At 42.3% G+C, this 24,922-nt stretch overlaps 1 protein-coding gene across 1 annotated transcript; it reads right to left on the reverse strand.

Annotated features, from left to right (window-relative positions):
* Positions 1-1,874: 1,874 nt before the first annotated feature.
* arpp19a (cAMP regulated phosphoprotein 19a) lies at positions 1,875-13,571 on the reverse strand. Its single transcript, XM_043677392.2, has 3 exons — positions 13,461-13,571; positions 5,620-5,742; positions 1,875-2,815 (listed from the first exon to the last, which is right to left on the reverse strand). The coding sequence occupies exons 1-3, from the start codon at positions 13,518-13,520 to the stop codon at positions 2,645-2,647; spliced, it is 354 nt and encodes a 117-aa protein (XP_043533327.1). The 5' UTR covers positions 13,521-13,571; the 3' UTR covers positions 1,875-2,644.
* Positions 13,572-24,922: the final 11,351 nt, after the last annotated feature.

The following is a 24,922-nucleotide window of genomic DNA, read 5'->3' on the forward strand; positions in this document are numbered from 1 at the left end:
GAGTAGGAGGATTAGCAGACAAAAAGTACTTGATTAAAAAAGTCACTAATTATATACCTCCCCACAGATTATAACTGTATATTTCAAATACATCTTGTACTGGGATTACAGATTAAATTTATTACATATAGCCTAAACAGGATGCATAAAGTGTACACATTTCACAGTATGCTATCATTAAACCCACAAGTACCAACAGATTTTTAAATTAGAAAACATCACGTTCAAACGCACAGTTGATTTGAGATTGACCAGGCCTTTAAGTCTTTCCCGATTGATCAATGAAGAAGTATTAAAAGCTGGTAGTGGGCACTGAAATTAACTAACTTAAAATTAGCTGCAATATTCTAGTGAGAAATTCTTTGGATCATCCAGTTCATTCCAATTTTGTCCCACATTACATACTGTTGATATCTATTGAAATAAGTGTCAATGAAAATGGATTTAAAATCCACAATTTGAGACTAGAAAATTTAAAATGATCTTTATTTGTGTGCCAGTTTGCCAGTCTCCAACACGAATGAAGGCCAGTTAGTGATCAACTTCAAGATGTCATCCTGTGATCTTTTAGGTTACAATTAAAATTTAAGGAAACTAGTCTAATCTCCTAAAGAAAAATGGAGGTGCTGCAGTTAATGTTCAGCATTACAACAGCTACCACCCTCCATACTGTTCTGTTTGATAACATTTTTGCTCACTGCGGCTCACTCCACGGTTGCCAGTTGACCTGTCACTTCCACTGAAGGGAGTTATTAAGATGGTATATTTAGCCTAAAGCACCAGGCACTTAAACAAAACCTTTAAAATCACAAACCTATATCAACTACTTAACAGCAAGACTTGAATACACTGCACACATTAAGGAATTGACCACTCTAAAGGAGACAGTAATCCCAAAAGGAATGGCAGCATTTTTAATAGCTTCCACTCAGTACCTTCATGTCAACAACACGATAATCCCTCGACTTGTTTGTGGGGAGTCTTAGGCCCATATTTTAGCTAAAAGATGACAGTCTACTGGCTGGACAGAGGGCAACAATTGAGAAATAAATGTACTCAAGAATGAGTACATACAATTTTAATATCGAAGCTACATTTATCATTTACCAGAAGGTAAAGAGACCTAGTTCTTTAAGTTTTGGATTTTGTTAACATTCTAGTACTCACCTCTTCACATTAATCACACCAGGATCAGCACAAAGACACCCATTTGGTCGGTAAGCATTTGTGGTTTAATTACTACTTCAGAGGAGGTAATGAAGAGCAATGGGTAATATTTGACCAGAAGCTCCAGTACATAAACTACTCCAGGTTTTGATGAGTAAAGGTGTGTTCTTAAGACAGCTAAACCGTCAAGTATCAACTTTTACTTCCCTCCAACAGTGGCAGGTAATAGTAGTGGAAAAACATTCCTATGAACCATGAATGGAAAGAAAGTTGGAGCCTCTACCATTAATATTCAAAGCTCAAGACTAGACATGCACATGGCCTGATGGGTATTATAAATCTAATTGGTGCTGACAGACAGATTTGTTCTTTCCTGCCTGGGGTGGTTACAGGGCTTACCTCTTTGCCCCATCCATAGTCGAAGAAAAAGGATAATCATTTACATATTCAACATTACCTGGATATTCAAGTTATAGAAAATTATAATTTTGCTTTTAATCTTCAAATTTTCATTTGAAAAAAGTTTACTACACATCCCCAAATGGTCAACCAGCTAAACGCGAGTCGCACTTCCTCAGTCATGTTTTGAGGACTCTAAGCACACCTACAAAGGACAGGTACTTCAACAGTGCAGAGATTTCAGTTGAATTTCAAGATTTACAGCAATCAAATATTTACAAAGAATCTCCCAATGTTTAAGGCAGCCATTGCACATATTGTCCAAAACTATTTTATTTACAAAACAATGGCACAAAGTGACTGCACAGTCTATGCTCATGCACATTTCAATCACTTTGAATATATGACAGCCCTAACCTATCAATCTTGAGTCAATACCATTCAGAACTGCTAGAGAGACAGTAATGATGAAGTGAAATACATCCAAGAGGGCAAATCAGAGTGGACAAATATTGTCCAATTTACAGACATTTAAATAGGTTTAAAGCTCTTGCGTTCCTCAAGATTAGCTAAGAAATGGACAGCTGTCCTTGTTTACAAACATGCCATTTCCATTTTAGTGTTAACATCCACAAGGACTGTTACTTGCAATATTATGATCCGCATTATACAAGAACATGAAAAAGAGGGAAAAGAGGTTTACTTAACTCAATAGAGATTGGAAACTCACATTACACTAGTTAATGGGAAACCAGAAACAGTAAAAATGTAAAATACTTAATGGGAGTGCTTCTACAGAAGTTACTATATGTACATTCCTGCCTGCTTCAGTATTAGAATTGACTACTTCCTACTTTTAACACCAAAGTCCTATTTATCAGTGCATGGTTCATCATTTATGAAATCTCAGGCTGGTCCTCAGTCTGAATTTAAAGGACTTTCTTGCAACAACAACTTGGCACTAGTTATCTGCTAAGCTGTCAGTCATGATGAAATGGAACAAAGAAAAAAGCTAAAACACGGGTATTAATAGCAAGAAAAAGGAATGACAAGAGTTTTATGTATTCTTCACGATGTCTCAGACAGCCAGTTTGCTAGCAACAAGGGAAGGTTTTCTCTGAGGCAGATCTTGCGGAGTGGGAATGTGTTCCCCAGTCACTTGGTTCTTGTCTGCTCCACTGTTTGGCAGCTGCTTGTTCTTGATTTTAGCTTTAGCCATGTTGTAATCTCCTGAATCAAAGTACTTTGGCTGCAACATAAAATAAAGAAAAATTCACATGATAGCAATCATTCCATTTTTAAAAAGCTTGATTGTAACTATTAAGTTTATTTTTGACAGTCACTTTGTAAAACATCACAATGCACCTGATGGTGTAGACCACCCTTTTGCAACTGCATTTACAGAAGTTATGATAATTAAAACCTAACTCCTGCCATCAAGCAGAAGAGATGTCAGGAACAGTTGTGTACATGCACTCAATGCCCAAGCACAACTAGTTGGTAGCCAGCTGCACGAAGCCCCATAAGAGAAGTCAACCGTTCAGCCAATTGAATCTGCTCTACCATTTAATGAGATCTTGGTTGATCTGATAATCCCCAACTCACTTTCCTGCCTTTTCCCCATAACCTTTGGTTTCCTTACTACTTACATGTCTATCTTAGCCTTGAATATACTTAAGGAGCCAAGCATTTTAGTACAGAATTCCACAGATTGAATACCTTCAGAAGAAATTCCTCCTCACCTGCTTCAAATAGGCAATCCCTTAATTATGCCTTCTGCTCATACATTCTCCCACAGGTGGAACAAACTTTCTGCAACTAACCACATCAAGTCTCCAAGATTCAATGTTTTAGTAAGGTCACCTCATTCTTTTAAACTCTAATGAGTACAAGCCCAACCTTCCTCTCATAAGACAGCCCCTCGATACCAAAGACATGACGAGTGAACTCTGACCAGCCTCCAATAAGAGTATACCTTTCCTTAGAGGAAAAACTGTTCGCAATCTTGCAGAAGTGGTTTAACTGGTGCCTTGTATAATTTTAGTAAAACCTCCCCTTCCTTTTATAGTTGATTCCTTTTAAGTAAAAGCCAACATTCCATTTGCTATCCTAATTACCTTGAACTTGAATCTTGGTTGAGATTCAGGGACAAGGATTCCCAAATTCCTTCGTACTGTAACTTTCTGCAGATTTCCTCCATATAATATCAATGTTTAAAAATAACAACGATGCGTTAGAGGGAGGTGGGGCAGACCATTCAATTTTAACTCATACCCTAATAGTTTTTTTTTCCCCAAACAGTGCATAACTGAAAAAGATCATTTAAACTTAAAAGTCACAGACTGATCGACTGACTGGTAATGCATAAGGAAGGAAGTGCTCCCCCAAGTGTTATAGCACTAAAACACAGCAAAAGTAAAATATTGTGCATACACAGAAATAGAGTTTTAAAAACAAGCAAAACGATTTATACAACTTTTTATACATGCCTGAAAAATAGCCACAAAAAAACACTTCAGTCAAATGGAAAGTTTGGAACACAACAAACCATTTAATTGGATATACAAATTTAAAGTGATCCAAACACTTTAATGGATTAAATTGCAGAGTTACAAAATATTACAGGCTATTGATCCAACCGTTTGACAAAAGTTTTATACCAATTATAAATTATCCAAGCAAACCTAGGACAGGAGATATTTTGGTTGTGAATACAAAGGATATTCTTCACAACCATTGCAGGGAATGGTAAAAATACTTAGCACAGACTTCAGGAGATACACATAGAACTGCTATAATAGGTAATGCAAAGACAAAAATGTTAATCAAATATATGAATGGAAGATAAATGGTTTCTATAAAAAAAACAGTTTCAGAAAGGAAAACCACACTACACAATTCAAGTGCAGCAAATACATTTCCAATTGGAAAGCAAGATGGTGATAATTAACAGATAGTCTAACTTCGGTTTGCGAACTCTGAAATAAGATGTAACTAGATGTATTACTAATCAGATCATTCTGTACTTCTGAGCACCCTGTAACATAAGGGAAAATATGCTAGTTATTAGAATGTCAGATGATTTAATTTTGGAGCAAGCTGTAAAGTGTCTCAATCTCTCCTCAATCAGGAGGAAAAGTATTGACCACCTCTAGTCAATCAGACCAGTAGAATTAGAGCCCAGTTATAACTGTTGGATTTAGCAATCTTTAAAGAATCTCAGTGTACAGATGCTTACATGGCTACATTGCTTACTTGCTCAAACACCCAACATTGAAGGTCAGGAGACAAAACTATTATGAAGTGCTCAGTCAGACTATTGCAATACTGAGACATTTAAAGTTTTTCCACTGTACACATATTAAAGATATAGAGTCACAAACCAGATTTTAAAAATTTGAATTGAGCAAAGAACTGGAGAATTCAGAATGCAAAGAGATATAGCTACAACAACATCACTATTAAATGTCAAGAAAATAAGAGTGCAACACCTTGTATACAGGGTAAACAGAAACCCATGCAATGCCTTCACACAAGTTCTGGAGTGACTTTAAAACTATAAAAAAGAAATCAAATCTGAAATCACCTACAAGAATTAACAGATATTGTCCGTAGTGTGAGGTAAAAAGGGGTATATGTCAGGGGTTGCGCTTCGGCGTGGATTTGTTGGGCCGAAGGGCCTGTTTCCACACTGTAATGTAATGTAATCTAATCAAAGTAATTTATAGAGTCAGATGTACAGCACAGAAACAGACTCGTTGGTCCAACTCATCTATGCAGACCAGATATCCCAACTTAATCCAGCACCCGGCCCAAATCCCTCCAAACCCTGCTTATTCATATACCTATCCAGATGCCTTTTAAAATGTTATAAGTGTACCAGCTTCCACCACTTCCTCTGACAGCTCATTTCATACATGCACCACTATCTAGGTGAATTAAGTTGCACCTTAGGTTCCTTTTATATCTTTCCCCTCATCCTAAACCTATGCCCTCTACTTCTGGATTGTCTCACCCCAGGAAAAAGACTTTCTATTTCTTAGAAATACGTACATCCTTCTGTAGACGTTTCCTCAAAAACTCTGATCCTCCAGGCTTCTGTCCCAGCTTTGGATACTTTAGCTTCAATTTTGCTTCTTCAGCCTTTTCAGGACTGATTACTGTGTCATCCATTTCCTGGAAATCAAACAGAATAGGAAACCTCAGTGGACAGTTTTCAGTTCTAACAATTTAATCATCTCCAGCTGTAACTTACCAAAATAGTTTCTCCAACACAAACTCAAGGAATTTTATTGTTACTGATTTGACAATATCAAACTTCACAGATAACACCAAATTTGGGACAGGGAAGGTTCACCTAATGTGAGCAAGATTGCAACATACAAGCTGCATATACAAGGTGATATTTCAGTTGGGGTTTAAAGAGATATTCTTCTTGGATAATAGAATCTAATTCTTTTTGGAGCGAAGAGGACACGAAAAGTAATTGGCAATGAGAAAATGAGGTAACAAATGAAAGTCAAAATTGATGAAGTAACAGAGGGATCAATGAGGGCAATGTGGTTTGTGTATATAAAGTTCAAAAAGTATTTAACAAATTAATGTAAGGTGCAGCAGCATTGTAAAGTGGGTATGAGAAACACAAAGTCCACCTTGTTCACTCATGTACTTTGGGGTATGAAATCTCCCATTCTTACACAGTAGCCTGTATGCTACTCCAGACCCACGCACTTGACTTAATTGCCATCAGAAATGGTATAACATCCACTATGTATCTGACTGCATGAACTACAAATGTTCAGTAGGTAGCTCAGTACCACATCCAAAGCTGTTAGCCTATTCCCTTTCTCACAAAGCCCACATTAAACACTTGTTGACAACATTCAAACCTGACAGATTAAAGGGGCTGTAGTTGCATAGTTACAAAACTGGCTAAGGACAGAAACAAAGAGTAATGGGTTTCCCAGAATGGATTTTCCACTTACCCAGTTTACTACAGTATGTGAAGCAATTCATTTTGATGCAAAGGAGAGAGGAAACAAAATGAGTGAAATGGTATAACTTAAGACAATACCAGGGCAGAAGGAAGTTACAATATTTGTTTTAATACAGGGCATTTGAACTGGAGCAGATTAGAAGAATTCATCAGTATCTTTAATAATCATCAGCCTCCATTAAATTTAAAAAGTCACATTCCAATGAAAGTATGAGGTTAGCAAACTGTTTTCTTTAAAAAAAAACTGATACTTCTATACACAAAAGCCCGACCATAAACATACCTCATGTGAGTGAGATCACAGTTAATGTACATATGCAATGAAATCACAAAGCTGGTAATTTAACCAGGTAGTTCCTACAGTATGGTGCTACAGCATCTCAGGCTTAAATGTTACAATTAATACAATATCATCCATTGGTTTATCTTCTGAAAAATCGTATTATCTCCATACAGTGGATCCTGAAGACAAATCTGAGCTAAAATTCCACATTCACGAGCTAGTAATCCATTGCCTGAATTAAGTCAATCATCCTTGGCTACTTGGTAGCTGAGTGCTCCTTTGAGGATGATTTTAAACTATTCACTCCTCCTTGTGGCCTTTCCATCTATCCTCCAAATCCCACTTACAACCTCCTTCTCACAATCCCTTCAGACCCAGATGACAGACGACCATCTCTACGAAAAGATGTCATCCAATTCTCCCTCTCCCCCTGCTACTTTTAGCCCCAGGTGACAAAATGCTGGCACACACTTATCCTGCTAACTACACCTCCAATGACAGGTAATTTCTCCTTCACTAGCAAGTCTAGTAGCAAACACAGGAGAACACCAGCTGGTGAATGCAGCAGCAGCTCAATTTTCTTCCATTTTTTCCCCCATTGGTATAGAAATTTAGGAGTGCAAGCAGACAAGTCTTTGAATATCCATAGCAGGTTCAAATACTTCTTCAACAAGGTCAAGCACAAAAGACAGTTATTGCTCAAAATGTGACATGTTGCCAAAGCTGTCTTACGTTTATTTGGACGAACTGACAAGTTTCAAATAACCAAAACAATCTATTAGAAACTGTTAGAGTGATTGGCAAGTTGACTCTAACTGGCCATGACATGGCAAAGAAAGCAAAGAAGAAAAAGAAACATCGGCTTCCCAAGTTCTGGTTAGTTCACAAAAGCCAAAAAGCTTGAACAGTCATGTTTCCAGAGAACAAGTCCCTACTCGGGAACAAATGTCACTACTCGCAAAACTAATGAAACATGTTAAAAGCTCATCAGATTATCGCTAATTGGATGTTAGTGTGGCTCGCAGTGCAAAAAGAAATATGTTCAAGCTTGCACAATTTTCAATTCCCCAGGGGCTTGGGGAGCCTATATTTCCCCATTGCTTTCTACAAGACAACACCTAGGCTAGAGTACACTTACCAAACAGCACACTGTAGTATAAGTTTTAATGATCATATTCAATTTGGCATTCCTGCTTTTCTCCTGATAACTGCAAAATGAAAAGTTTTGACATCTTTTCTGCAAGATTCAAGGAAGTTATGCAAAACATTTTATGAAATATATCAGCTGAATACAGTATATATTCAGAACTTCATACTTTAAGGAGAGCAAAATTAAGAGGGGCTGCTGAGGGGATTTACTGGAATGGAACAATGAATGAGATTCCAGTTACTTTGAGAACAGAGAAAGATAGATTTAAGGAAGAGTTAAACATTATGAAAGATTTACTGAGTAAATCTGAATCTTTTTCTAGTTGCAGGTGGGTCAATAATTGAAGGACAATGATCTAAGCTAATTGTCAAAAGAACCAGATACAAAATTAGGATATATTGTAATTGTTCTCTTTCAAAAGAAATCCCCAAGACGGCCAATGCAGCAGATTAGTATTTATTATCAGTCCTTCCTTGAAGGCAACAATGGTGAGCTTGCTTTACTGATGAAGCCCCATGATTTTGACATAACAAAATGTAAAAAAAAAATCAGGATAGTGAAAACAACTGCTTCCTTGACAATCTAAAAAACAGAGGTCAGATTGCTGCTGAAGACAACTATTTGCACTATAGATGTTTTCTAACCAACCTATTCAGAGACATTAACTACACACCTCTGGAGTAGTTCGATTCCAGCCTTGGGAGCCTGTCTGTGTGGTGTTTGCACATTCTCCCTGTGTTTGTGAGAGTTTCCTCCCACAGTCCAAAGATGTCCAGGTCAGATGAATTGGCCATGCTAAATTACCCATAGTGCTAGGTGCATTAGTCAGAGGGAAATGGATCTGGGTGGGTTACTCTTCAGAGGGTCGGTGTGGACTGGTTGGGCTGAAGGGCCTGTTTCCACACTGTAGGGAATCTAATCTAAAAAATCTAATCTACTGTACCACAAGCATTTTTATATCATATCGTGAACGGCAGCCACAGTTCACTGAAGATGGAACAGATGTGTTCTATATTATATCAAATTGAAACTTTACCCATTCAAGTAAAAAACTCTTCACACATTGACTTCTGCCTTGTAGATGGTATAAAAGCTGCATGCACATTTGTCTGTGCATGCCCACGTGTACGAGACACAGAGGGAAACTTGGCAATGGTAATGCCAATTGAATGGCAAAAGGGATCATTATGCTCCCTAGTTGGAGATTGGCCTACTGCAGTTCTTATATCCATCAGTTCCACCACTCAGAGATCTTCGCTGATCTGGGGCGCTTACATTGGCCCACATCCCATATAACTTAAAACTATCCCAGATTTAAAATAAATCTATTTCACATTAATTGCTATTTGTCAAAGTGTTCCAAATCTCTACCATTGTGTAAAGTGCTTAACATCTCTCACGAACTGCCTAGCTCTAATTCTCAGACTATGTTCTGCCAGTTATAGGATTCCCAACCAGTGGAAATAGTTCATAGTTATCAACCTTGTCTTTTCTTACTAATATCTCAAACACTTTGATCTGATCATCCCCTAATCTTCTAAAAACAGGTCGGATTTGTACAAATTTCTCGTCATAACATAAGCCCTGAAGTCCAGGTATCATGCTTTTAAATCTATGTTGCATACTCTCCAAGGCCAATATATTCTTTCTAAGGCGTGGCACCTGGATCTGCTCAGAACTCCAAGTGGAGTCGAACCAGGGTTTTGTACAGATGCAACATAAAATTCTGCATTCTTATATTCCAGTCATCCAGATGTAAAGGCCATTAGCTTCCTTGATTTTTTTTTCCAGTACCTGCCTGAAGCATTTTAAAAATCTATGCACCGGAGTCCCCAAGTTTCTTTGGGCATCCCCTGTATTTAACACCAGACCATCTGGATGGTCATTGCCTGGGACATGCACATCACAACATTAATTGCTACTTATCAGCCCAAGCCAAGATGCCATGCACAACTTCATTTTTGGAGAAATTATACATTGAAAAGAACATAGCAATCACCAGCGAACAGCTCCCCATGTAACCTTATGACAGGGAATGATAACAACGAAACAGCTGAAGATAAGTATACTTGGGATACGATCCCTCAAATTCTTGCAGCAAAACCCTGCAGATGCAGTTAGCTTACAAATGCAACTATCTTCCTTTCCTCAACTCCAAAACCTAGTCCAGCTCCCCCTTCTGTAACTGCACCTCAACTTCCTGACCCACTGACTGCAATCAATCAATAAGCAGCAGTGCCAAAACCTCTGCCACCAAATCCTCAATATTCTGTGCCATGCAAGGCTGCATACACATTCCTGCTAAAGGGCTTATGCCCGAAAAATCAATGCTCCTGCTCCTTGATGGTGCCCGATCAGTTGTGCTTTTCCAGCACCACACTGATTCTAACTCTCCAGCCCTCATTCTCTCCTCCTCCTTGCATACTCAGCCCCCTACAATATTCCTCACACACAACTGTGGGGCCAAATGCCACCCCAATTCCATTTACAAGTTTGTTGATGACACCACCATTGTAGGCCAGATCTCATACAATGACAAGACAGAATGCAGGAAACAGATGGAGTACTTAACAGCATAATGGCAAGACAACAATCAGTAAATTGAAGGAACTGGTCACTTACTTTAGGAAGCGGAGTGGAGGACACACCCCTGCCCACATCAATGGGCTGAGGTGGAGATGATAGACATTGTCGTCATGCTCCTGGGAGTGATGATCACCAACAATGTGTGTTGGTCCATGCACATCAACAAGACAGTCAAGAAAACATCTCTACTTCCTCAGTGCTAAGGAAATGCAGTATATCCACAAGGACTCTTACCAATTCTTATAAATACATTGCAGAAAGCACCCTATCTGGATGCATCACAGCGCATCCCAAGACCGCAAGAAACTAGAGAGTTGTGAACATAGCACAGTTCATCATGCAAACCAGCCTTCCATCCAGTGAATGTCTACACTTCCTGCTGCCTCAGGAAGGCATCCAACAGTTTTCCTGAAGGGCTTATGCCCGAAACGTCGATTCTCCTGTTCCCTGGATGCTGCCTGACCTGCTGTGCTTTTCCAGCAACACATTTTCAGCTCTGATCTCCAGCATCTGCAGACCTCACTTTCTCATCCAACATAACCAAAGGACCGTACCACCCCGGTTATACTGTCTTCCATGTGCAAAAGCAGCTTCTTCCCCGCTGTGATCAGACTTCTGAACGGACCCGAAATGTTCATTCTGATCTCTCTCCGCACCTTCTCTGCTGCTGTAACACTGTATTCTAAACTTTTGTTCTATTACCGCAATGCACTGTATATGCTACCATCTGCCTGTATATTAAGCAAAACAAGATTTCTCACTATCTTGGTACACGTGACAACAATAAATCAATCAGTTTATGGCCATGCTTGGACGAAAGCTGTAATAAAATAGAGACTGTGACAGAAGCAAAACGAAGCACTGGTGTGCAGATTATTAGTGAATAGCTACTTGATAGACCTGGCCACAATGCCTTATGGTCATTTGTAAGCGATTGGGTGGGAGCACACCAATGCAGCAACAGCTGGCTGGCTTTCTGCAGTTTTTTGAAAGTAATTAACAAACATATTAAAACCTTTAATTACCAACAAAGGAAGTGGTAGAACAGCAAACTCCAATAAAATTCACATGTTTCTGCAATAAAGGCACCTGAAAAAGGAACACAGGTGCTTGGGCACATTGTACATGGGAACAGTGCATCAGCAAAATCAGGACCTAAAGTTAACTCAGCAGATACAGTAATCATAAATGCAACTAGACACATAAAATCCTGCAGGTTGATCTTTACAATTGGGCAGAATTCACTGTGCCGCAGGAGACCAAGGCAGTAGCAGCACTCCAGTCTCTAAAATGGCTAGTGCCCCTCGGTCAGCGGCAGCATGGGGTCCAGGGTGCAAAGACAACAGGACCATTCAGGTTCAAACATGAAAACTGCCAGCCACCACTACTCTCTCCAGCAGTGAACCATATGCCCCTCTCAGCAACTAATTCTCTTCCAAACCCGCCCCACACACAACCCTCCCTCAGCCCCCCAAACCCGCCCCACACACAACCCTCCCTCAGCCCCTCACCCCCCCCCACACACAACCCTCCCTCAGCCCCTCACCCCCCCCCCACACACAACCCTCCCTCAGCCCCTCACCCCCCCCCACACACAACCCTCCCTCAGCCCCTCACCCCCCCCACGCACAACCCTCCCTCAGCCCCTCACCCCCCCCACGCACAACCCTCCCTCAGCCCCTCACCCCCCCCACGCACAACCCTCCCTCAGCCCCTCACCCCCCCCACGCACAACCCTCCCTCAGCCCCTCACCCCCCCCACGCACAACCCTCCCTCAGCCCCTCACCCCCCCCACGCACAACCCTCCCTCAGCCCCTCACCCCCCCACACACAAAACCCTCCCTCAGCCCCTCACCCCACACACAAAACCCTCCCTCAGCCCCTAACCCCCCCACACAAAACCCTCCCTCAGCCCCTCACCCCCCACACACAAAACCCTCCCTCAGCCCCTAACCCCCCCACACAAAACCCTCCCTCACCCCCTAACCCCCCACACAAAACCCTCCCTCACCCCCTAACCCCCCCACACAAAACCCTCCCTCAGCCCCTAACCCCCCCACACAAAACCCTCCCTCAGCCCCTAACCCCCCACACAAAACCCTCCCTCACCCCCTAACCCCCCCACACAAAACCCTCCCTCAGCCCCTAACCCCCCCCACACAAAACCCTCCCTCAGCCCCTCACCCCCCCACACAAAACCCTCCCTCAGCCCCTCACCCCCCCCACACAAAACCCTCCCTCAGCCCCTCACCCCCCCCACACAAAACCCTCCCTCAGCCCCTCACCCCCCCACACACAAAACCCTCCCTCAGCCCCTCACCCCCCCCACACAAAACCCTCCCTCAGCCCCTCACCCCCCCCACACAAAACCCTCCCTCAGCCCCTCACCCCCCCACACACAAAACCCTCCCTCAGCCCCTCACCCCCCCACACACAAAACCCTCCCTCAGCCCCTCACCCCCCCCACACAAAACCCTCCCTCAGCCCCTCACCCCCCCCACACAAAACCCTCCCTCACCGCACACAATCTTCCCTCTTCCCCCTTGTCCCCTCCCCCCGCGCAAAAACCTTGCCCCCTCTCTCTCCCCCCACAACATCTTCCCTACTCACCACCCCCCCCTTCTCCTCGTCCTGAAGTGCTCCATTTCCCCTCGGCAGCCCATCTAAGACCCCCACCCCCAGGCCTGAGCACAGCCCCCCCAAGGAGACGGTGGGCGGTTAGCGCAACGCTGCCTCTGAATGTAGCTTTATGCGCCCGGGAATGCAAGTGCCGCCAGCCCCTTCCCTCCAGTAACAGCCGCCCTCGGTCTCGCCCCCCCGAGCGCGGAGACCCTTCCTGGGCCTGGGCCTGGGCCTGGGCCGGGCTCCCGTCCCTTACCTGCCGTTCTTCAGCCGAAGCTTCCTCAGACCGCTTCACCACCTCGTTCCTTGATAACATTGCCGCCGGCCCCAGAGAAAGCGCTGGATAACAGAGTCTGAGCTGAAGCGTATCCCTCCGCACTGCTGTCCGCGCAAGCGTACTCCGTCACCCCGCCTACATTTATAACGTCACCATTCTAGAAACTACCTCAGCATTTCTTTAGAAACAGACTTTCTTTTCCTGAGTCCACTTGGACATATGTTTAATTTAAATTACTATTCAGCTGAAGACAATCAGGATTATTTTTTCGTCTTAACCTTTCATTCAGACAACCACCGTCTGGTGACGTAATCCGCAGTGGATTCTGGGAGTTGTAGTTTCTTATCATTCCACTCAGTACTAGGCAATGGGACACAGTGGTTTGACTCATCTTGTATACAGGTAAATGTGGAAGATCAATATCACCAGTAGAATTAGAATTAGATTTTAGTGTCACGTGATTACAACTGCATGAGTACAGTGAAAAGTGTATAATGTCGTCATTCCTAGTGCCAAGTTGGTTTCCAAGTATGACTGTGTTTTCCTACATTTTCCTCATATCAGTTATTTGGTGGAATGCAGGAAAGATTAGAGAACAAAACTAGAAAGCAAAAGGAGATGGGAATGGGATCAGTAAAAATGCATCTCAAATCTTACAATCCCTACAGTGCAGATAGAGGCCATTTGGCCCATTGAGTCTGCACTGTCCCTCTGTAGAGCACTGACCCTATCCCTGTAGCCCTGCATTTACTGTACTTAATCCAACCAGCCTGCACATCCCAGGAAACTACAGAGAAACTTAGCTTTCCCAATCCACCTAACCTGCACATCTTTAGCCTGTGGAAGGAAAATGGAGCACATGGACGAAACCATGCAGACATGGGGAGAACATGCAAACCCAACATAAACAATCACCTGAGTTTGAAATTGAAGATGGGTCCCTAGCACCATGAGGCAGCAGTGCTAGCCACTGTGTTTTAAATCTAAGGGAACTGTAAATGCAAATAGTGGAATCATCACCAAAAAATCCATTTTTGAATGGTGACAATGTGTTGTTAATATCTTGGAATAAAGTAAATGACATAACTCTGCATGCAAATGTTTGTACACATCTATATGTTCCCTGGTGGTCTAGCGGTTAGGATTCAGTACTCTTATTCTTCCTGGTCAGGGAATCAGGATTGATAGAGTCAGCACAGTGACTCAGTGATTACCCCCTGCTACCTCACAGGACCAGCATTCGATTCCAGCCTTGGGTAACTGTCTGTATGGAGTTTGCACATTTTCCCCATATCTGCATGGGTTTTCACCAGGTGCATTGGTTTCCTCACACAGTCTAAAGATGTTCAGGTTAGGTGGATTAGTCATGGTAAATGTACGGTTACTGGCATATGGTGGGGTCTATTTGGAGGGTCAGTGCAGACTCAATGGGCAGCATGGCATCTTTTTTGCACTGTCGGGATTTTATGGTGCCTGGATGAGCAGAAATGAGATACTGGGAAGGCTATGACACCGTCATTATCCCTCTTTCTAGCAACTGTTCGATCCTGACCACAATATTCACAACCTTGGTGCTATTTTGACCAGAGCTAAACATTGAAACAACCTCTGGACCACCATTATACTGCCTGATGTTACCTTTCAGATCATCTGCTGAAACCCTTATTTATTCATTTGCCTTGACTATTCCAGCACAATCCTGGCCAGCGATGTTTCTTGTAAGCTGAGAAGCTGCTGGGAAGCTTCATGACCATTGATCGATGTGCTGATGAATAACTTCTGCTTCCAGATACTGCTGCCTAATTCATACCCTGGAGATCTGCGCAGCAGCAAAACAAATAATGGGGAACATTGTTCGCCACCCTCCTGTTACTTGCCAGTAAGAAAGTTCACCTTTAAGGACTCCTATTTGTATACAATGCTACAACACCATCTGCCAGATGATCTGCTGTAGGATTGCAAACATCTCCTCATAATATATAATGGGTTGTACTGCTTTAAATAAATAAATTGCAGAGTTAAACATGACAAGTGGCCAATTAATTGAACATTTTCATTAACATGACATGGTGGATATCAGTGAAAACATTTAGCTGAGGAGGCCTATCATGCTTGAATAGACAGCAAATAAGTTATTTTACAAGTGAAACAAATGGTCAACACTCTTAAGTCTTGCCAAAGTTTGTAAGAAAACTCTCAATGTCTTTGTATGCTGCAGCATCAGTGTTGATAACATAGCTTGTAGGTAAGTGGACAAAGCCCTATCAAGAGGCGGTTTAGCTCACTTGAGAAAGGCAAGTGTAGCCACAATAACAGAAAGCAAGAAACGGCTAAAGGCATATTTTCAGAATGTCTGCAAAATTATTTAGATTAAATTGGGACACAGCAGACTTCCTAACAGAATTTTGAAATGTATGAACAGCATATAGCACTATAGTTTCTAGATTCAGGTGTGTCAGAAAATCAAGCCATTAAGATTTACTTAGCAGTTGGGTACGACGATCTACACAGACATACACATCAGAATTAATGGCTAAAGAGCTAAAAGATCCCTAAAAGATATGGACCACATTAGAAGACCAATCCAGAGTCAAACTAAACTTTCATATTCATGTCGTTTAGACAGAAGCCCACAGAATCTATTTGTCAATCTTATGTTTTTTGGCTAAATGCAAGTCTCATTCAATTTGATGGAGTGATTCTCACTGTAAGGCTATATCTTACCTACCACATTGCATTAATTAGTGTTCCCATCCCAACAGCATGTATCCTGTTGACCTCTGCCCCATCTTACCATATGACATTCCAAGAGCATCTCACCACTCACTGGAGGTTCCAGAATTGATCCACATCCTTGGCACCAGTGCCACATTTAAAAGCCTTTAGTGCACCCAGACAAGCATTGCCACTCTGGAACTACCCTCATGATTCCTGACATTTGACCCACATATGACATAAGGGGTACCCTGCTTTGTGTACATAGTCCTGGATGTCATGATAAACAATAGTACACAGGTGGGATGTGCTCTTCCCCCAGGGCCAGCAGTGGAAACCATGACACCAGATTATGCCAATCTACTCCAATGTTGCCACCCTGGATACAGCAGTCACAGTTGTCTGGACCAGCACTGTGAGAGGAAGGTCAATGTCCTTCTCCACTCTGTCAGTGTAAGTGGTATAACACCTACTCTATCATTGTTACTGCAACCACCTCCTACCAATGCTTATGCTCCATCACTCTCACTACTGCCTGCACTATCTTCCCTGACTCGCTGACACACACTCTGACCCCTGACAACACTAATCCTGCATGCCCTCTGCTCAAGACAGCTCTCCACCTGCATCAATAGTAACAGCTGTGACATCCACCTTCATCTTCCCTAATATCAGGATCTCTGCCATTCCAGGAGAAAAACAGACCATAATAGGGCAGACAGAATCAAGACAGGTGTTGTAATGGTGGGGGAATGGAGAATGGAGTGGAGGCAAAGCACAAAACAAGCTAAGACAAGATAATGCAAGGCAGGGATGCTGTGAGCATCCAGGTAGGCTCAAAGTGAGTGGGCGCTATGAGAGCAAGCAAAGATCTTGGTGATGAAGCCTGGTCCATTCCATGAGCTGAGTGCCTATCCCTGAATGTATAGTGTCCTTGCTGTCGCATTACAGTGAGAGTTGCTGGGTTAGCCTGAGTGGTAACACTTAGGTGCAGAAGCGTCCTGTAAGTGAATCAGAGATGTGCCACTGGGGTTCTTAGTGGATGGCACACATTGGATGTCAGCATCCATTGGCTTGGGGTGTGTGTGGCTGGTGCCCATGGAGCATGTCCAAGATTTTGTGCTGAGAGTCTAAAATAGCAATCCTTTGGAGCAAGTGGTGATTTGAACCCGCCAAGGACCTGCTCTGGTTTCCAATGTCAAATTATCCAGAAGCTAGTTTGTATAGTTTGGTAAGACTCGAAAAGTGTGGACTTGGAAAAGCACAGCAGGTCAGGCTGCATCCAAGAAGCAGGAGAGTCGATGTATTGGGCATAAGCTCTTCATCAGGAATGTCTAAGATCACAACCTGTTGCAAGTTAGACTGTTAAACATGATGTTTAAGAAGCAATAATGAATCTCAATTGGGAACTCACCGCTGTCGAGCAAGAATCTCACTACGCTGCTTGTGAAAATAATCCTAAACCTGAGAATATCATCTCTGAATTGAAAAAATCTTTAGGGGATACTTGTATTACGCTCATGAAGATGAATGAACAACTGAACAAAGATGAAAGGAAGTCAGGTAAATTAAAAGTTTAGGATCATCAATTCAATGTGGTTGACTCTTAACAGCACTCTGTGCAATTAGGGATGGACAATAAATGCTGGTCCACACACCCCCACCGACCCAACCTCCACTCCCGGCACCTTCCCCTGCAACCACAAGAAATGCAAAACTTGCGCCCACACCTCCCCCCTTACTTCCCTCCAAGGCCCCAAGGGATCCTTCCATATCCGCCACAAATTCACCTGCACCTCCACACACATCATTTACTGCATCCTCTGCACCCGATGTGTCCTCCTCTATATTGGGGAGACAGGCCGCCTACTTGCGGAACGTTTCAGAGAACACCTCTGGGACACCCGGACCAACCAACCCAACCACCCCGTGGCTCAACACTTTAACTCCCCCTCCCACTCCACCAAGAACATGCAGGTCCTTGGACTCCTCCATCACCAGACCATAGCAACACGACGGCTGGAGGAAGAGCGCCTTATCTTCTGCCTAGGAACCTTCCAACCACAAGGGATGAACTCAGATTTCTCCAGTTTCCTCATTTCCCCTCCCCCCACCTTGTCTCAGTCCCAACCCTCGAACTCAGCACCGCCTTCCTAACCTGCAATCTTCTTCCTGATCTCGCCGCCCCCACCCCCACTCCGGCCTATCACCCTCACCTTAACTTCGTTCCACCTATCGCATTTCCAACGCCCCTCCCCCAAGTCCCTCCTTCCTACCTTTTATCTTAGCCTGCTTGGCACACTTTCCTCATTCCTGAAGAAGGGCTCATGCCTGAAACGTCAATTCTCCTGCTCCTTGGATGCTGCCTGACCTGCTGCACTTTTCCAGCAACACATTTTCAGCAATAAATGCTGGTCTGGCCAGTGACGTCCATAGTCCTGCAAATGGATATTCTTTTAAAAATCAAATAATTGTTGGTTTACAGGAAGTTCCGAAGCTGTAGTAATCATAGGCAAGCAGAAAGTCCTACAGATTACAAAGACAATTCAAGGTGTCCCAGGCTGCCAAGAACACAGAGCTAATTTCCCTTCACCTTGAACTCTATGTTATTCCCAACATGTTCAGATGTACAATGCTGCTTTTCTTGTGAGGGCAAAATTTCAGGAATCCAAATGCATTTACAATCTTCTGCTGGATTTGCAGGACATGGATTGTGCTGCCTACATCAGAATACAGTCCCTATGTCATTCCATGGCCTTCCTTGTTGGAGTCTTTCATGTCCCACCATATGGAGAACTATACTAAATTGCAAATCTTACAGCCCACCTTACCAAAGACCTGTTCTATTTCTGATATTGCCCACAAAGGTCGATTCAAACCATGATCAATGAATCTAGATGCAGCCAGATTATCTTTACTGTTGTTGTGATGCAACAAAGGCACAGAGAAATGGAGGAGGAATGGATGCTGCAGCATGTCTAAGACCCACAGTGAGCTGCAGTAGCTGCCGAACACAGTCTCCACCTGAAGAGATTGATCCCTTTGAAATGTACTGGAGGTACAGGAGCCCAGAGTCTATTGTTCTTGATTCTGCTTCCTCTAGATGATGCAGGTGCAGTATCGCCACAGACTGAAGATGGTCCAGGCAACAGTCACAGAACTGTGTCATCCGCTGGAGATTTGAAGAGGCTGGTGGCCATTAAAATACCAGCTGTGCTAAGCTTTTGTGTAACTGGCTGCTTCCAAGGAAACACAGGGGACATGTGTGAGATCTTTCAATCCTCACCCTACAAGTCCATCAAGATTATGACTGATATAACTTGCGCTAGATCACACTGTTTCATCTCATTATCCTGTGACAAGGTCAGTGCTGGATCCTGGGCAGAAGGCTCTGCCAATGTAGCTGGCTTCCACTGGTGTAGAACACTGTAGACACGTCGCTTTGAGAGTGCCAGATCATAATGTGGCTAAATTCATCAACAGAAAGAGGTTCTATTCCATCAAAGTACAAATCATCTGTGGTCATCAGTATCACATCTCAGAATGCTGCACCAGGCATCCTGATAGCTACCATGATGCATACGTCCTTGAGAACTCTCATATTCTTTTGTTTCAGCAGCTAGGTGCCTGACAAGGATAATTACTAGAAGATGAGGGCTACCACCTGCAACGAGGGTATTTCCATGAAGTAACCTCTGACTGAGGCTGAACATTGATATAATGCAGTCCTTTCTTTATATACGGTTCATTGCAGAGTAGACATCAGGTTTCCTGGAGATGAGGTTCTAATGTTTTCATTGGTTTGGGGAACTCTTGCATTTCAATCAGACAGAGTATGGGGCATAACCCTTACATGCTGTGCACTGCAAACTGGAGCAGGCAAAGAGGGAATTTAATGTATTGTGAAAAAACTGGGAGAACAGTAGCAATCTTCTGAGGAGAACACTGAGAAGGAGGAACATCACCTCCGGCCTGATACAATCATACATCGTCAGGCAGAACAATCCAAACAGGGCTTAATTGTCACAAAAATGGAAATTGCTGGCAAAACCCAACAGGTCTGGCAGCATCTGTGGGGGGAAAGCAGAATTAACATTTTGAGTCCAGTGTCCCATCATCAGGATTTAACTGACACCTGCTTCCAATTGATGTGAGTTATGTGAAATAATTGTACACTGTTTGTAATTTTGCTGTTGCTCAAAAGGTAAACAGCCCCTGTATTCTGAGAAGCAAATGCAGCCTCATTTAAAAATATTTCTTCACTTCTCCTGTTGTTTAATACAAGTTAACATTCTCAGCTGTTGGAAGGCTTTTCAACACATGACACTCTCACTTTGAACAATCACACTGTGCTGTGCTGGGCATTAGGGGAAAGTATAGAACTTGCTTAGACAGGGTCCTGACATGGTTGGGGGCTGTCAAAGGGTAGCCTGTGTAGCTTGATTCCTGTAGCTGCTTTTATAATGACAATCAATCAGACAGATGATGATGTGGATCAGCAATCCATTTATGAATGTGCTCTTGCATTTGCCATGAAGATCCATTTTTGCCACCTACATGCCTTCCCTTTTGATGTGTTGTGAAGAGCTATTAGTGGCGTGCAGCAAATAACTTGGTGCACAGCTAGGGTCTAAACATGGTTCCAATGGTGTAAATCCTCCAAGGTCCAACCAATGGCAAGTTGTTCCACCACTTGCAGTGCAACACAGTGTAGGAGTAGTGCATACATAATGAAGTGAGCAGCAGAGAATTGAATGAGATCACTCACTCGAGCCCACGAAGAGAAATTCTCTCCATGTAAATTCCCCGAAATAAATACAGACAATTTTGGTAAATTTCAGTCCGAAGGCTTACATGTCATTGTAAATAAGAGAAAGAAGAGAATGTTATACGTGTAACTTGCCTTGAAAAGAGTTAACTTTTAAAGACTCCATGTGCTGCATATGTACAATGTGGTGATTCTGCCTCCCAGTTAATCTGTTCTGTGATTACACATAGAAATCAGTTGGCTTGCTTTAATGTCTCTTCATAACTTAATGTTTTACTGCTTCAAATAATCCATAGAGTTAATCAATCCCTGATAAGCAGTTGATTATTCAACCTTTGACATAATATGAGGCCACACGTTATAGTTTCTGTAAACTTCAGGTTGTCCAAAATACTGCTGCATGCATGCTAGTTCTGACCAAGCTTAGTTCTCTCTTAGCTTCTATATTATTAACTTAATTTGGTTCCCAGTTAAGCAATACCTTGTATTTTTTTAATCCTCAAACGTTTTTTTAAATCTCTCCATAGCTGGAAGTCAGAAAAACCACCAGGTCTTATGGGGTGGTGTAAGCTGGTGATGGAGCATCTCCCCCAAGATTACCCCACAAATATGGTGCACCACAAAACAGAGCAGTTTTATAGGTCCTTTTAAAATTATATTGAAACTGACTTGTCTGCAGTATTAGTCAGGGCCGTGGTATAGCCATGGGAATCTTTATGGGCGCCCATGGGGCCCCGGGAGGAGGAGACTGGAAGGAAAAGAGTATGGGTACTGTAGGGGGTACTCCCAGGGATGTGAGCCTCAGTGGAGGTGTGATGAGTAAGATAGAACAAAGTGGTGAGATATTATTTAGTTTAAGTTACTTGAATGTAGTTTAAGTTAGTATTTATATGTTTGTAGTTTAGTTTTAGTAGATAGGTTTGTTTTGGTAGAATAGTGGGTTGTTTATTAACAATGGTACTATGCTATGGCTTTGTTCTTTGTACTGTTTTTTTTCTGTTTTGATGGGTTTTTTTTCTTTATATATCAATGTTTTGTAAAAGATTTTAAAAATCTTTTCAATTAAAATATTTATTTAAACAACTTCTCCACGGCTTGACTCTCACTATCTCTGTAATCTCTTTCAGCCCCAGAACTCTTTGAGACACCTGCAGTCTTCCAATTCTTATCTCCTGAACATTAACAATTCTAATTACTGTGCCATTATTGTCTGGGCTTTCAGCTGGATAGGTTCTTATCTCAAGAATTCTGTCCCGAAACCTCTTCACTTCTCTACCCGCGTTGAATCACTTCTTCAACTTTGACTAAGCTTTTGGTCATTGGTCCTATCACTTTATGTGACTTGGTAAATTTTGTTTTGTAATGATTTTGTGTTACTGTGTGAAAGTTGCAATAAATAATTGAATTGAATTTATTGTCACATGTACCAAGGTACAGTGAAAAGCTTTGTCTTGCAAGCAACACAGGCAGATCACAGAGTTAAATAGCATAGATATGTAAATAATAGGTAAACAGCGGCAAAAACAAAAACACAGGTACAGGCGAATGTTAAGAGTTTGTGAGTCCATTCAGTATTCTAACAACAGTTGGGTAGAAACTGTTTCAAAACCGGCTGGTGCATGTGTTCAGGCTTCTGTACCTTCTCCCTGATCGTAGAGGTTGTAGAAAAACATTGCCAGGGTGGGATGGATCTTTGAGAATGCTGGCGGCCTTTCCTTGACAGTGGGCCTGGTAGCTGGATCCTACAGATGCGAGGTTGGCCTTTGTGATTGTCCAGGCCGAGTTCACCACTGTCTGTAACCATCTCCGATCTTGAATGGTACAGTTGCCATACCAGGTTGTGATACATCCAGACAGAATGCTCTCAATGGTGCACCTATAAAAGTTGGCAAGGGTATTCGCCGTCATGCTAAATTTCCTCAGCTGCCTGAAGAAGAAGAGATGTTTTTGGGCCTTTGTAACAGTGCGTCCACATGGTTTTTAACTGTGCCTGTTTTTTAAAAACTGTGCCTGACTTGAATAGCTTGAAGTTTAGGAATACAAGCCCTTGAAGCATTGTCATTGGTGTAATTTAAGAACTGTGGCAGTAAATTTGCGCATAGCAAACCTCAACAAATAGCAATGTGATAATAACCACATCACAAAAAACAGATGATGTCAATAGAGGTGCAAATGTTATCCAGAACAGCAGGGATAACTCCACTATTCTTCTTCAAAACAGAAAAATAGTATCTTTCAGATGTATCTGTACTTAAAATGGCAGATTTTAAGAAGCATCTCCTTTCTGTGTAATTGACCAAGCCCAATATCACCTTCTGGTCTTGGTGTTTAATTTCATTTTATTATAATCCTGTGAAGCACCTTGGGATGGTTTATTAGGTTAAAGATACTATTTACATACAAATTGTTGTTGAAATATGATCCAGGCTGTGTAATCTCTCATGAGCATTCTGACATCCCAGTTCAGATCTAAACGTTAGAACGGAAAATGTCATCAACTGTACTAAATTTTCTCTGTCTCACTAATTTTCTTCTCAACCCATCTTATTCTAAACCAGATTGCACGAATGTTCAGGATTTACAATATTGGCTACATGTTTTGAAAGCAGAATACTCATCGTGAACCCTTTGTTTAGCTGTGGGTTCCAGAACTGAGCAGACGATTGGAGCTGAGGGGTTGTTTACAGGTTGATTGGTGTGGACTAGTGGCCAGTTGTCAATGGCAATGGTCCTCTGGCTGCCAACAACCATCAGTTATCAGGTAGCTGAACAACCTGTGCAGTGAACACGGCAGTCAGACCAGAAGAGAAACCAGCTGGTCTGCAGCAGGAAACTCTCCAAGTTCTCTACATTATGCCACGTCAAACTGGAAGAAAACCAGCTTATCTTTCCTTCCACAGATGCTACAATTTGTGACTTGGAAGTGGATAAGTCATAGACCTTTTGTAAGCGAATCTGTGACACTTGCCAACCAGTCGAAGTCCTCAGAAAAAGTTGAGGAGAAACCATTAGACTGGCAGAATCAACTGAACAGATTTTGTGACAAACCCTGCAAATTTTTTTTAAGAAGTTTTCTCTTTTCGGCTCCACCCATCTCCCCTCCCATTTATTCTTGTCTGACTGGGCATCAGTAAGGGATTTTGAATTTTCATTTAAGTTTCTTTACCTGTAGCTAGAATATAATTCCCTATCATAAATAGTATTTCTTATTAATTACAGAAACCTGGACTGTGTTTTCTATCAACATAGGTCTGAAAATAAGTAATTTGGGGATTTTTGTTTGTTTCTTTTGAAAACTTTAACTGTTGCGATGACTGTGGAAGGCTTGGTGTCCAGCATTCTATCACAACATCTATCACAGTGAAGTGTGACACATTAAATTTCCCACTTTATATTGTATTGTCAGCAAACTTTGATACAAGTTTGCAGATGACCACAAAATTGGAGGTGTAGTGGACAGTGAAGAGGGTTAGCTCAGATTACAACAGGATCTGGACCAGATGGGCCAATGGGCTGAGAAGTGGCAGATGGAGTTTAATTCAGATAAATGTGAAGTGCTGCATTTTGGGAAAGCAAATCTTAGCAGGACTTATACACTTAATGGTAAGGTCCTAGGGAGTGTTGCTGAACAAAGAGACCTTGGAGTGCAGGTTCATAGCTCCTTGAAAGTGGAGTCGCAGGTAGATAGGATAGTGAAGAAGGCGTTTGGTATGCTTCCCTTTATTGGTCAGTGTATTGAGTACAGGAGTTGGGAGGTCATGTTGCGGCTGTACAGGACATTGGTTAGGCCACTGTTGGAATATTGCGTGCAATTCTGGTTTCATTCCTATCGGAAAGATGTTGTGAAACTTGAAAGGGTTCAGAAAAGATTTACAAGGATGTTGCCATGGTTGGAGGATCTGAGCTACAGGGAGAGGATAAACAGGCTGGGGCTGTTTTCCCTGGAGCGTCGGAGGCT

The sequence above is a fragment of the Chiloscyllium plagiosum genome, unplaced genomic scaffold, assembly GCF_037043375.1.
Source record: "Chiloscyllium plagiosum isolate Xiang-an unplaced genomic scaffold, Cpla_swu_hap1 HiC_scaffold_39, whole genome shotgun sequence".
Classification (NCBI taxonomy): domain Eukaryota; kingdom Metazoa; phylum Chordata; class Chondrichthyes; order Orectolobiformes; family Hemiscylliidae; genus Chiloscyllium; species Chiloscyllium plagiosum.